Source organism: Pelodiscus sinensis, chromosome 2 (genome assembly GCF_049634645.1).
Source record: "Pelodiscus sinensis isolate JC-2024 chromosome 2, ASM4963464v1, whole genome shotgun sequence".
Classification (NCBI taxonomy): Eukaryota; Metazoa; Chordata; order Testudines; family Trionychidae; genus Pelodiscus; species Pelodiscus sinensis.
The window spans coordinates 76,251,139-76,265,855 of NC_134712.1; the positions used below are offsets into that span (position 1 = coordinate 76,251,139).

Sequence of the window (14,717 nt, forward strand, 5' to 3'; positions counted from 1 at the left end):
TTTCTGGTGGCAGTGATGTTGGCAAGACAACTCCTTTGAGATCAGAGCTCTGACCTCAGAACCACCGTATAGTGTCTTCTAGAAAGACATGGTCCACTGATGGCCTCACCCACCCTTCTTGTCAAAAGTGGTTTCATTCTTCCATGTGAATCGGGACATTTCTGACTGTGTTTTGCCCCACACCTCTCTTGACGGTGGAGGAGAGGCAGCTACACACCCTGGACATGTGGAATGTATTGACTTTCTACTGGAAATGAATCAAGCCTTTCTGCAGGTCAATGCAGCTCTTTATTTTTACAGCCTATAAGATGAAGGGCCTTCCAGTTTCATCACAGAGGATTTCCATTTGGATCACCTTTTGCCTATGAACCAGATACGAGATTGTAAAGGTCCCGCTGGCGCTGATCGTCTGTTCCCATTTGACAAAGGTGCAGGCATCATTGGCAAATTTACTGGCATGTGGCAATCCAGGATATCTGTAGAGCTGTGATGCAGTCCTCAGTCCACAAGTTCATGTCCCACTACACCATGTTCACCAGGCTATAGATGAGGCTGAGTTCAGCAGCGCTGTATAACGATCAATATGTCTGAGAACTCCTACCTGCATCTGTGAGTACTTCTTGGAATCGCCTAATGTGGAATGGATATGAGCAATCACTTGAAGAAAAGACATTTCTCTGTTCCATAACTGGTGTTCTTTGAGAGATGTTTCTCATGTTCATTCCACGATCTTCCCTCCTTCTCTACTGTTGAAGTTTCTGGAAAGAAAGGATGGTTGGTGGAGAGAGCACATGGCATCTCTTATACTACAACAGAGCTGCTTCCATACTGATACTTTGGAGGGAGAAACTTAACAGTCCTGGTGCATGTAGCATGCGCACACACACCTAGGCTGTGTCTACATTGGCACCCCTTTCCAGAAAAGGGATGCTAATGAGACCAGTCGGAATTGCAAATTCTGCGGGGGACTTAAATATCCCCCGCAGAATTTGCATTTACATGGCTGCCGCTTTTTTCCGGCTCCGGGTTTTGCCGGAGAAAAGCGCCAGTCTAGACGCGATTTTCCGGAAAATAAGCCCTTTTCCGGAAGATCCCTTATTCCTACTTTCAAGTGTAGGAATAAGGGATCTTCCGGAAAAGGGCTTATTTTCCCGAAAATCCCATCTAGACTAGCGCTTTTCTCCGGCAAAACCCCGAGCCGGAAAAAAGCGGCAGCCATGTAAGTGCAAATGCTGCGGGGGATATTTAAATCCCCCGCAGAATTTGCAATTCCGACTGGTCTCATTAGCCTCCCTTTTACGGAAAAGGGTGCCAATGTAGACACACCCATTCCACATTAGGGCTATGAGCAACACTTCTCAAACATCAGTTATGGAACAGGGAACTGTTTTGTTTTGTTTTGTTTGTTTAAATTATCAGTCAGTGTATTTGATATTGAAGAATAAGGCTCACTGGTCTGCAATTCTTAGGATCAGCTGCACTGCCTTTGTTTGGAGAATACTTATAACATTTGTTACCCTTCATCCTTTGAAGGAGTAGTTATTCTGATGAGAGATTTCTTATGTTAACAGATTTGACACTTAATTCTTAACTTCCTTAACTTCCTGACCAGGACAGCGATACTGACATTCAAATGCTAAGGGAGATTAGAGAGGCTACCAAAATAAAGAACTCTATAATAATGGGGGATTTTAATTACCCCCATATTGACTGGATACGTCACCTCAGGAAGAGAAGCGGAGATAAAATTTCTCAGTGGCTTAAATGACTGGTGCAGGAACCCACAAGGGGAGAGGCAATTCTCGATTTAGTCCTGGGTGGAGTGCAGGATCAGGTCCAGGATATAACCGTTACAGGACCGCTTGGGAATAGTGACCATAATATAATAACATTCAACATTCCTGTGGTGGGAAGAACGCCTCAGCAGTCCAGCACCCTGGCATTTTATTTCAAAAAGGGGAATTACACAAAAATGAGGAGGTTAGTTAAACAGAAATTAAAAGGCACAGAGACTAGAGCCAAATCCCTGAAAACTGCATGGAAACTTTTTAAAGACACCATAATAGAGGCCCAACTTAAATGTAAACCCCAAATTAAAAAACATAGCAAGAGACCTAAAAAAGAGTCACTGTGGCTTAATCACCATGTAAAAGAAGCAGTGAGGGACAAAAAGGTATCTTTTAAGAAGTGGAAGTCCAATCCTAGTGAGATAATAGAAGAGAACATAAACACTGTCAAATCAAGTGTAAAAATGTAATAAGAAAAGCGAAAAAAGATTTTGAGGAACAGCTAGCCAAAAACTCAAAAAGAAATAACAAAATGTTTTTTAAATACATTAGAAGCAGGAAGCCTGCTAAAAAACCTGTGGGTCCCCTAGATGATCGAGCTATAAAAGGAGCAATCAAGGACGATAAAGCCATTGTGGAGAAACTAAATGATTTCTTTGCTTCAGTCTTCATGGCTGAGGACGTTGGGGAGATTCCTGAATCTGCACCGTCCTTTGTGGGTGATGAATCTGAGGAACTGTCCCGGATTGAAGTGTCATTAGAGGAGGTTTTGGAACAAATAGAAAAACTTAATGTTAACAAATCTCCGGGACCGGATGGCATTCATCCAACGGTTCTAAAAGAACTCAAATGGGAAATTGCTGAGCTTTTATCTGTGGTTTGTAACCTATCCTTTAAATCAGCTTCCGTACCTAATGACTGGAAGGTAGCCAACGTGACACCAATATTTAAAAAGGGCTCTAGAGGCGATCCTGGCAATTACAGACTGGTAAGTCTAACTTCAGTACCGGGCAAGTTAGTAGAAACAATAGTAAAGAATAAAATTGTGAAGCATGTAGAAGAACATAATTTGTTGGACAAAAGTCAACATGGCTTCTGTAAAGGGAAATCCTGTTTTACTAATCTGTTAGAGTTCTTTGAAGAGGTTAACAAACATGCGGACAAGGGGGATCCAGTAGATATAGTATACTTGGATTTTCAGAAAGCCTTTGACAAGGTCCCTCACCAAAGGCTCTTGTGTAAATTACATGGCCATGGGATAAGAGGGAAGGTCCTTTCTTGGATTGAGAACTGGTTAAAAGACAGGAAACAAAGGGTAGGAATAAATGGTAAATTTTCAGATTGGAGAGGGGTAACTAGTGGTGTACCCCAAGGGTCAGTCCTGGGACCAATCCTTTTCAACTTATTCATAAATGATCTGGAGAAAGGGGTAAGCAGTGAGGTAGTAAAGTTTGCAGATGATACAAAACTGTTTAGGATAGTCAAGACAGAAGCAGACTGTGAGGGACTCCAAGAAGATCTCACCAAACTGAGTGATTGGGCAACAAAATGGCAAATCAGATTTAATGTGGATAAGTGTAAAGTAATGCACATCGGGAGAAATAACCCCAACTATATGTACAGTATGATGGGGGCTAATTTGGCTACAACAAATCAGGAAAGAGATCTTGGAGTTATCGTGGACAGTTCTCTGAAAACTTCCACGCAGTGTGCAGCGGTGGTCAAAAAGGCAAATAGGATGCTAGGAATTATTAGGAAAGGGATAGAAAATAGGACCCAGAATATCTTACTGCCCCTGTATAAAACTATGGTACGCCCACATCTTGAATACTGTGTACAGATGTGGTCTCCTCACCTCAAAAAAGATATTTTGGCCTTGGAATGGGTTCAGAAAAGGGCAGCTAAAATGATTAGGGGTTTGGAACGGGTCCCATATGAGGAGAGGTTAAAGAGACTGGGACTTTTCAGTTTAGAAAAGAGGAGACTGAGGGGAGATATGATAGAAGTCTATAAAATCATGAGTGGTGTGGAGAGGGCTGATAAAGAAAAGTTATTTATTAGTTCCCTAAATAGAAGAACTAGAGGACACCAAATGAAATTAATGGGGAGCAGGTTTAAAACTAATAAAAGAAAGTTCTTCTTCACACAGCGTGTAGTCAACCTGTGGAACTCCTTGCCAGAGGAGGCTGTGAAGGCTAGGACTATAATAGAGTTTAAAGAGAAGCTAGATAATTTCATGGAGGTTAGGTCCATAAAAGGCTATTAGCCAGGGGATAAAATGGTGTCCTTGGCCTGTCTGTCAGAGGCTGGAGAGGGATGGCAGGAGACAAATCACTTGATCATTGTCCTCAGTCCACCCTCTCTGGGGCACCTGGTGCTGGCCACTGTCGGTAGACAGGATACTGGGCTAGATGGACCTTTGGTCTGACCCAGTACGGCCGTTCTTATGTTCCTTTAGAACTGTTGGATGAATGTCATTTGATTCTGGTATTGCTCCTTAACTTAGCAGTTTCTCTAGCACCTCCTTCTAGCAATTTAATTTGATAGTACCTTATTGTTTTCTTCTGAAATGAATGGGTCTGAGGTGCGCTATCTTCAATAATGAGTGTTGTGCAAATAAATCAGTGTGCAGAGATGTATTTAGTCTAACTGATCCCTTAATTTCCCAATAAATTCAAATGGACCCATTAATTCACAGTGGAAGTAGGACCTAATATGATTCTTTAATGTTTTGTGTCCTTGATTATTTGCTCTAAATCTCTCTGAGCCATTCTAGTTTATATCTTACATTTTAACTGTCTGTGATAATGATGTTTTCTATTTGCTTCACTAAAGCAGGATTTCCTTTTTCTGAAGTATTGTACCAGTTTGGCTCAAATAGTATGTGGGTTAGTCATAATTCTCCCCCCATGTACACGCTTTTTTGTCATTTTTTTTCCACTTCATTCGTAATCACAGCAAAACTTGATAATATTCTTCACCCAAAAAGTGCTATTGTAAAAATTAAGTTTGCTTTTATTTACAGTTGGATGTAGACAGATTCTGAGAGGTGACAGATTCTTACTCTGTGAAAGTGTTAGCGGAAAAATGCTTAGTTTATTGGTTCTTTCCAACTTGTTTGGTTCTTTTGGTTCTGCCCTGAGAGAATTCTGCCTGCACCGGATTATGCCATTGACCAATATATTGGTGCCCCACATATTCAAAAAACAACAACAATCCATTCAAAATAAAATGAGAACATCTCAAAATTCTTGTCTGTTGAGAAATATATTTGAGCTACTTTTCTCAACTCAAAATGAGTTCCACAACCCTAGTGAGAAAAGATCAGCCTCTTGAAGTAGAAGTAAGCAATAGCTGGATGTAAGAGGCTTTCCCTCATGCTTGAACAGAGGAAAAAAGATAAAGCATAGTAGAGTACTTATAGTTAGGAACACCTCAGGAGTGGAGGCTGTTTGTAATTTTGAAATATTCATAATGCAGAACAAAACATTATGGTGAGTTTTTCAAACTGAACATTAACTTAATATAGCTTAGAAACTACTATTCAGAAGAAAAATGCTGATTTCCCTTTTTATTTTAGTAGTTTAACACAGTATTGCACTGAAGTCATTTTTTTTGTTTTGTTTTTTTGTTTCTGCTGCTGTCTGATTGCATACTGTCCGTTCCCAATGAGGTGTTTGGTTGACTGGTCTGCTATGTGGTTCTAACTCTGGTGTTTGTAACTCTGAGGTTGTATTGTAGACTGGTACCAGCCTTCCACTCTTTACCCCTTCATCTTCTCCTGCTATTGTTGTTGTGGTTGGGGGGTGAGTTGGTTATGAAAAAACAACCCTTTGCTGCTTTGTCAGTGTAGAGGAAAGAAGGGTATTAGTAGGGTCTTAGAAGCCATCTCCACTGATTTTTTTTTTCTTCCTCCTGCTTACTGAAAGTACATTGGTCTTGGCCTCCAACGGTATAGAGACAACTGACTAGAAAGAACAACTTTAGAAGACTTCCTAAATAAATTGTGAAGAAACAAACTGCCCTCTGAAAAGTGAGGAGTGGCTATCCATTTTTAAGACACTGGCCACTTCTAGCTCTAACTGCTTCTGAATCCCCAATGAATAGACATAGTGAAGGGAAGGTCAGGACTGCAGGGAAATGAATCCATAGGAGGTCATCCCTTGGTCACCTTTATTTCTTTCTGTAAAAGGGAATGTGGCCTGGTGGCCTGTAGGAGGTGGTATGTGGTTTTCTGGGGAGCCCCAGATGAGAGCCCTTAGCCTTTTCAGAGAGAGCATTTTTATCCCACAGAAAGCATTTGGCTGAGATATAGAAGAGGGTTAATATTGTCTCCTGAGGGTTGCATGGGACAGTGGAACTATCTAGTAGCAATTTCTGTAGCCCCTTTACATCCTCCTGAGTAAAGTAGGTAAATTGCTACTTATGTATATATTTTTTTCTTGCTTTCACCCTTTAAACTCACAAGGTTATTCAGCTTTTTTCCTCACCATTTCATTAGGAAATTTGCCATAAACATCCTTTCTAGGCAGCTGTCTCTGGACCTTTGGAGACCAGCACTAATATGTTTTCTGTCTGTAGGGGGTGTTCCGCACAAAATTATGAAGTAGGCCTTCAGAGGGAGGAAAAGAAAAAGAAGGGATCTCAGACCTTTCAGCACCCACTGTTCTCCTCTGTAATAGTACAGATTTTGGGCATGTTCTCAGAATTTAGAGATTTTAATCTCTTTGTGACTGCTTCTTTACTGGTGCAGAGTGTGTTATCAGCAGTGGATGCACCACAATCTGTTGGTGAGAGATTATAAAATATTTATTTTTTATATCAAACACATTAAAGATCAGCTATAAGGGGGTGGTTCTTTAAAATGCTCTTTTTTGAGTGGATGGGTAAGGGGTTAATTTTTTAAGCAATATTAAACTATTATAATTTTTTAAAATGAGGCATTATTTGCATTTTATTTAATAGCTATACTGAATGAAGCTGTGATGCTTTGTCGAATATATTATGTAAAATTGATGTAATAAATTTTAAAATATTAAATGTTTTACTAAAATTAATATTAAGAGATGCTAAATGTGTCAAGAGACAAGAAATGCTTTTCAGTACTTTCCTTCGTACCTCACTTAACAATATAGGCAACTGTTGTGCCATATGTACATATAATATTTTTTTGTCAGACTAACTGCTTCTCTTGTTTGACTAAACTGTCTCCTTTCAGCCACCCACACAGAATATGCCTATGGGTCCAGGAGGGATGAGTCAGAGTGGCCCTCCCCCACCTCCACGTTCTCACAACATGTCTTCAGATGGTATGGTAGGTGGGGGCCCTCCTGCACCACACATGCAGAGCCAGATGAACGGCCAGATGCCTGGTAAGTTTTTCTCCTCTAAGACATTAACACCAGTGTTGCTTAGCAACTGAAACGACATGGGGGCTCAAGGGATACTAGATTGTTGATGACAAAACTGGTTTGAATGCCCCCGAGTACAAGCTCTCTTAGAGTTTGTTAGCTACAGAGCTACGTGACCTGTATTCAGTGTTTATCAGGCTGCCCTTGGGCTTTGATGTAGCTGACATACAGCATTCCTTTGAACAGAACTGGCTAAATTTAGTCTGTCTAAAACCATGCAGTACACTTGGCTTTAGAAGGCTTATTGGGGAAAGGTATTGGTCTGTAGCTGAAGAAATATAAATTCTTCCATAAAGGAAAGAAACTAGAAATCATGATAGCTAAGTAGTGAGACAGTAAGGAAATAAATATATCTTAGAGACTCCTTCAAACTTGGGTAAGCTTTAAAATTAGAACACTTGATGAAAAATCTAATTTCCACTAATTTTCTGTATTCCATTTATTATTGAAGACATTGAATGTTGAGGAATTTGTGAAGAAATTGTTTCAGGGGTAAATTTAAGTAATTAAACTGCAAAAAAAGAATCTGTACTTTAGAAGCAAAAAAACAAAGCAATGAAATACAATGGTAAAATTCCATACTGCATAAGTAGAGACTACAGAGATAAGTGCTCCTGTTAGCTGTAAGATCAGAATAGAGGTAGACATGGAAAAGCTTACTTTTTTTTATAGGGAATCCACTTCCCAAAATTTATTTTCATAAAGTCTTGGTGCCTATTTCTCATGATTTAACTTTTGACTTAAAAACTGTGTTCCCCGGATTTCCTTTGTCCCATTCTCCCCACAGTAGGTACAAGTGAGCTCAGACCCATGTTCTCTAAGATGATGATTCTTCCAGAGAAAGGAAGCTGTCATCAGAGGTTCCCTGCAGACTCACCCTTCTCAAACAAGTACATGAATAAACTCTACAGATATAAATAAATAAACAAACCAGACAGAATTTAAAACATGAGGATAAAAAAGGAGCTGGTACATTAGCAATAATCAGACAAGCGTCCCCTCAACTCTTTTCCAATTGATTTGATAGTGATCCGATTTCTTTTTGACAAAAGTGGCTGGCTAGCCTCCAGAGAAGAATTGTCCTTTAGTGACATGTGTGTGAGGAGCAGACTTTAGTTAAATCATCTATTTCTAGCACAGTCTGCATTTGGCAGTAGAGACCTCTCTGCTTGGTCATACATGATGATGTTCCTTCCTAAATGGAACAGAGATTCTCAGTAGGGAGTTTCCTCCTTCTCCTACTGTCCATCTGCTCAGATTGAAAATGCCTTTGTCCTTCCTAGTTTAGACTCTTGAGCTTCTAGTGAAATCATAATATTATGTTTATGATAGTAATCTGTTTCCTTGAAAAAGATCATTGTCACAATGTCAACATTGACACTTCACTGCAGAATGAAGGGGGAGAAAGTTACTCTGCTTAAATATACATCTTTTGCCAGTTAAGTAGAATACAAGAAGATCTCATATGAAAATGTTAAAGGTAAATACATTTTGTTTGGGTATTCTTCCAGTGGAAAGAATATTAAAATATAGTTACTAACCAAGCTTTAATTTACCCTCCACAGCAACATAGGTTTTTTTTTTTTAAATATACATCTGTTCCTTCTCTTCTCTGTTTAAGATTGTCTCTGAGAATATGAATATAGACATGGACTGTTTCCTAATGTTGGTAGTGACACAGAAGAACAGCTTTTCCTACACTTTGGAGAAAGATCATTAAATGTTAAACTTTGAAATGTAGATAATTTGTTTTATTTTGAGAGACTGGAGTTTCCCTATATTTATACCTTTGGTAATTGACACACATGCTTGCAGGCAGTTATTTTATTTTGTGTATATGTTTATATATTTAGATATCATAGAATAAATTCCTGTAATGGAGCCACACTTGAACACCCCTGCCTCAATGTGGATGCTGTTCTGTTTGTGGTAGGTCTTTGACTCAGCCCACTGCCTCTAAGATAAATTAAAACAAACAAACAAACAAAAAAACCAAAGCCAAACCCAAACCCCTTCTGGGATATAAGCTCAACAGGGTCCTGTCTTCGTACCCTTTGTAAAGTCCCTCAATCTGAAGTCCTATCTCTGGTTTTACTTCTCAGTCAATCCAGCAGGGCCTATCATAGTACCCTGGATTGAATTGTCATTTTTTTTCTGGGTTTTCTCAAATTGTCCCTGCTCTTCAAGCAGCCCTGACCCTCACATGGGGCTGCATCCCAGAGACTCCTTGCCCAGAGACTCTTCACCTTCATGGGCTTTTGTGCATCGGCTCTGTTTCTGGGCCACAAAAAAGTTCAGTTCCCCTTTTGGGGCATACTGAGGTCCAGGCCACTTTTTCAGTGGCTTGTGGGGGAATGCAGGCCCACCCTCTAAACCAGGTCCCAGCCAAGGGACTCTACATATAGCATCGTGTCCTTTTAGTTAACCTGTGTCCTTGCTACTATTCCTTGGTCTACTTTCCTACAGCTTTGTCTCATTCTTCATCATTACCTTGAGGCCTTGTCCTGACTGAGTCCCAGCAGCCAGCCTAGCATTCATTTGAATCTTCCCCTCATCCTACCTTCTCCATCTGCCAGTACTGCTCTGTCCAAGGTCCTGTAGCTCCCTCAGACAGCCAGGCACACCTTGCTCACTCCTCCAGCTCTAGCAAGGAACTGAACTCTGCTCTGCACTGCAGTTCCCTTTTATTTGTGCTTGCTAGGCCCAGCCCCTCTCTGTGTAATTGTGTGCCACACTGCTGCTCTAGGCTGCTTGGAGGACTTTCGCAGTTGCCCTTTTCCTGGGGTTAAGTATGGCAGGGCCATGAGGCCTTCAGCAGGAGGTCTTAACCGATCCAATAAACACTTTGTAATAGAAGCCAAAACCAAAATTTTTTAAAATCTAAGATGACAATTAGTCCAAAACCAGTATCCATTTAACAACATGCAAAACCAACAGAACAGAGGAGAAAGTTATCAAGAATAGACCTTTCTGAAGAAGACAGAATTCAAGCACTTAAAACACCAACTTACGGATTCAGGAAGGCCTGTTGTTGGAAAGATCTCCCATAAACAGGGTCCTTTGGTGGAAAAAGACCTACTCAGCAAGAGTCAGTCCTAAGCAAGCCTAAGGACTTACTTTAGACCAATTCCCTGCTGATCATAACTGCTGGGCAAGGAAATCAGGCAAAAGATGGTTGCTTAAGAACTTGCAGCTTCAAGAGTCTTTATGTACCACATAGGCCCTTAATTGTATCATTTAACATACTGACCCTATGAAGCAGCTGCATTCTGTAGCTGTGGAAGATTCTGGATCTAGTCTAATGGAGAAAATTACACTATTCGAGCCTGTCTCTCTAAAGCATGGATTCCCGTGGTACAGTCTGAGAAAATTTGGCAGAGAGTATTGATAAGCAACAGGTGATGAATATCATATTGACCAGTCTTGCAATATGGGCCTTTGTGCGGAAAGTTCAGACAGTGGGTACCCGAGAGTTCTAGAAGTGTTTCTCCATAGGCAGTTGTACTTCCTGAATAATGAGCTCCTGCAAATTACCAATAAGCTCTTCAAAATGTTTTTCCCCTCCCTGTGAACATCACTTCAGCCTGTGTGGCCTGCATTATAATTATTATCCTAATGTTTTCTTATCTTTAATACATGGTCCATAATGGGCCAAGAGACAAGTTCATGTTATTTTATACTTGGATAAAACATTTTATTCCACTGGCTTAAGTGTTACTCGGGAGATATGTAAAATTGCACATAAAGCAGTCTTTTTAAAAAATTAACTTTTTATGAGTTTTGAATTGTTTCATGTCATTGTCATATCTAGAGGAGCCTCATGAGGATGTGTTCATGTATAAGAAAACTGGGACTTAGGGACGTATGAGAATTAAAAATATTGTATCAAATATTAACCATTTTGTTCTCATTTTTAAATTTCCTAAGAGGCTGTTAATCTGCTCTCTCCCCTTCGTTACAATTGTTTTCTTCATCCACCTTTCCTTCCAGTCTTTCCCCAGCCAGCTTCGTCTTTTCAATACATTGCCATGCATATTTATGACAACCTTGCCTCCACTTCTTCTTCCTTAATGTTGCTTTTTTCCAGCTTATTTTTCCTCCCTTGCCATCTTGCTGAACATTTGACTTTAACCAGTCCTTCAAGAAAAAAAAATCTCCTTTTTTGGTCCTTCTCCCTTTCTCTCACACATTATTGGTTCCTGTCTTTTGCCCTTTCTCTCTGTTAATGCACTGTCAGTATTTTTGTCTCTGTACCTTTACTAGCTCTCTAAACTCTATCATTGACAATGCTTTTCTTTAAATGAAAACAAAGCAAATAAAAGCTTCCTAGACCATGACTCTATTTTATCTCCGTCCTTCCCTTCAATAAGATACTTGATGAAAGAAGGCTACTTTCTCCCTGTAATAATTTCTTGTACATATCCTTGAGCTTTCTTTCAAACCTTGGTTTGTTTTACTCTAGCACATTGAAACCCAGTTACTGCTGATGCCATTTTTTTTCTAATGAAAGCCACCTTCATGCTATTTGTCACCACTGTAGCCTTAAACAAGCAGGGCTGCTTGATTTTTTTTCTCTTTGGAGATGTGATTATGCAGGTCTCTCCAAAATGTTCTTTCTGGATCTTCCTGTGTGCCATTAACTCCTCTTTTATGGAGTCCTGTAAGAACTTGATTTTGAGTCTCCCATCTTTCCACTTATCTTCTCTGTCTTTAACATTAGCTACCTGTTTTGTACTTGTGGTATTTACTGCACACCTTCAAGCTATTCTTTCATCATCTATCGCTGTCTACCATATCCAGTAAACTTATGGCTTTACTTTTTTTTCTTCCTAAACACAACACCATAAGAACATAACAGTGGCTTTACAGGTTCAGACCATTGGTCCGTCTAGCCCAGTATTCTGTCTTCTGACAGTGGCCAGTGCCAGATGCTTCAGAACTGGGCAATTTATTGAGTTACCCATCCACTATCATCTGGCAATTAGAGATTAGGGACACTCAGAGCATGGAATTGAGTCACTGAACATTTTAGCTAATGACCATTGATGGACCTATTATCTGGAACTTGCTTAATTTCTTGTGAAGTCCAGATCTATTTCTTATATGCTTTTTTGTTTTTGTAGGCTCTCTGCTGTCCCTGATCATTTCATAAACACTATCACCATCTTGGTCAGTTGATCAGTGGTATATTTATATTTCTACATGTATGCTCTTGTTTTTCAAACATGGAATTTTAACCCAAAGAGGTTCTTTGGTTCAGTTTAGTTCATTTTATTTTTTTACGGTGTTGACTGTTTGCTTTTTTTTACTCATTCACCAGCTAAATCAGGCTGGATTGATTTATATCAAGGCTATTTAAATTATTAATTTAAATCACTGAAAAAAACAACCAAAGCCCACATTAATTTAAATCAAGTCACCAAAAAAAGCTAAGACTGACTGTGCTTATAGTACACTTAATTTTGGAGTAAGCCCCATTGAACACACAAGCAGCTTTTTGTTTTTTGAGAAACCAAGTATAGAATGGGGTTCCCTTGGAAAAGCTGATTCTTTTTGATAAGTAAAATAGGGAATAGACCAATGGTATGACCATTATGGTCTGTGATCATGATGCCCCAAAATAAGGGGCATGTACTATGTAATAGAAAATAAGAAATTGACACACAGTGGCAACTCTAGGTTTCTCTTACTGCAGCTTTCTGAATTGTATACTTGAGTAATAGATTCTAAACTTAGTTAACTAATTAAACAAGCCATAATGATTAGCTAAGCTAAAATTTTATTTTCTAGCAATATCTAATACCATAAACGGCTTAGAAATTACTTATCAAATCATACTTACACTAAAAGGCATAGTCTTGAAGAATGATGCATTGGGTTTTTACGCAGAAGAGCTTATGCACAAATAAATCTGTTGGTCTTTAAGGTGCCATGGGACTCCTCGTTCCTTGAATTAAAATTACTTAACTAGTTGAACCACTCAGCCATATTCACAGCTTCATCCACATCATTTTCTCCCAAATAAACAGTTTTCCTTCTGATGTTTCATTCTTGCAACTAGGCCCTGCATCATCATCTTGATCGCATACTGTGCTTACACTGACATGTTTTCCTTTTTTACCCAGGGAAGGAATTTCTTCAAAATATTCCTAGATAGTGTTTCTCTTATGCCCAGAAGCCATGACAGTTTTCTGTGGCAAAAGTGTGGGAGAATATAGAAACCGTGTGAGTTTCTTCATTTTTTCTTTCCAGTCCACTCAGTTCTTTTCTGTGCTGCCTCCATCCTTTCCTATATATTTTCTTCTCTAACTCCTTTGCCATGCTTCACTCAGGTCCACCACCACATAAGCACAGAACAAAACAATTCTATCCAACTTGTGTCTTTGTCACCTTTTAGTCTGCTGAGAAACAGAAATTGAAAACCCTGAACTTTCAAGAAGCAAGAGCCGGTAGTTAGGCTGGACAGATGAGAGCCATTAATTCATTTTTATGAGACTAAGTGTAGGTATAGCATGTTTGTGATGAGATTTAATTGTAACTGTTATTTTTAAATGAAATTTAGTATTTTAAGTAGATAGAAATTGGTATCCACAGATCTGCAGGGCTCTACTTTCTAGAGACACTGTGGTCAATGGAGAGCAGCATTGGTCTGTCGCTCCTGGGAGACAATGCCCTGCGCTGGCAGCTCTACCCTTGAGTATGACTGTGCCGCCCCCAGCTGTGGTGAGCGGCGTGCTTGCTCAGTTCTGCTGCACTCTACTTCCCGCCACAACTGCAGGAAAACAGAGGGCAGCAGGGTGGAGCAGAACAGCTGCTGGGTGGGTCACTCCAGCTCCCACTGTTGTGGTGAGTGCAGGGGCAGAACCGACCCCTGTTGCCTCCCTACGCCTGGCCTTGGGTAATTCCCTGGCTCGCGTTGCTTGGGGTAGGGAGCTTCAGCAAGGGGGGGCCACTTTGGGGAAAGGATAGAGTCGGGGGAGAAAGGGGGTTCCCCACGCTCTGGCCTCCTCCAGGAACAGCCTTGTCCATGGCTAGACATTTGTGCAGGGCTCTAACAGTAATCATCAACCAACCATACAATAAGCTCATCTCTGCATTTTCTTCTCATTTGGCTTTTTTGTTTGTGTATGATCCCTGACCTTCATTTTTGTTTTTATGCATCTTGTTTGCAAATCTGTCAATAACTGACTCTGTAACACTGAGTATAACACTGCCTCATCTAAAATCCTTACCTCTACCTTAATTTCGTCTGACTTTGAATATTGCTGCTATATTTCCTTTAACCAAGGTTCAGCTCTTCACACACACACAAAATGCTGGTGTATATCTTTCCAAACCTACAGAAAAATACAACCAAATTGCCATGTCCCCATACAGCTCCACTGGTTGTGAGTTTCTGTTAGAATCCATTTCAGAATTGTCCTTTTGGCTGAGATCAAATGTAGTATCCTTTATGCAGACTATTTCACACTTATTAGTCATGATGTTGCCTATTTATAGACCTATTATTTCTACATTT

General features: G+C 39.9%; 1 protein-coding gene across 3 annotated transcripts in view; it reads left to right on the forward strand.

Annotated features, from left to right (window-relative positions):
- SS18 (SS18 subunit of BAF chromatin remodeling complex) overlaps nucleotides 1-14,717 on the forward strand; it is a 66,837-nt gene that overhangs the window by 22,686 nt on the left and 29,434 nt on the right. For all 3 annotated transcript variants that reach the window (XM_075920819.1, XM_075920818.1, XM_075920820.1), the window contains exon 4: nucleotides 7,006-7,159. In XM_075920819.1, coding sequence (XP_075776934.1) covers nucleotides 7,006-7,159 — 154 coding nt within the window. The remainder of the gene's footprint in view (nucleotides 1-7,005; nucleotides 7,160-14,717) is intronic.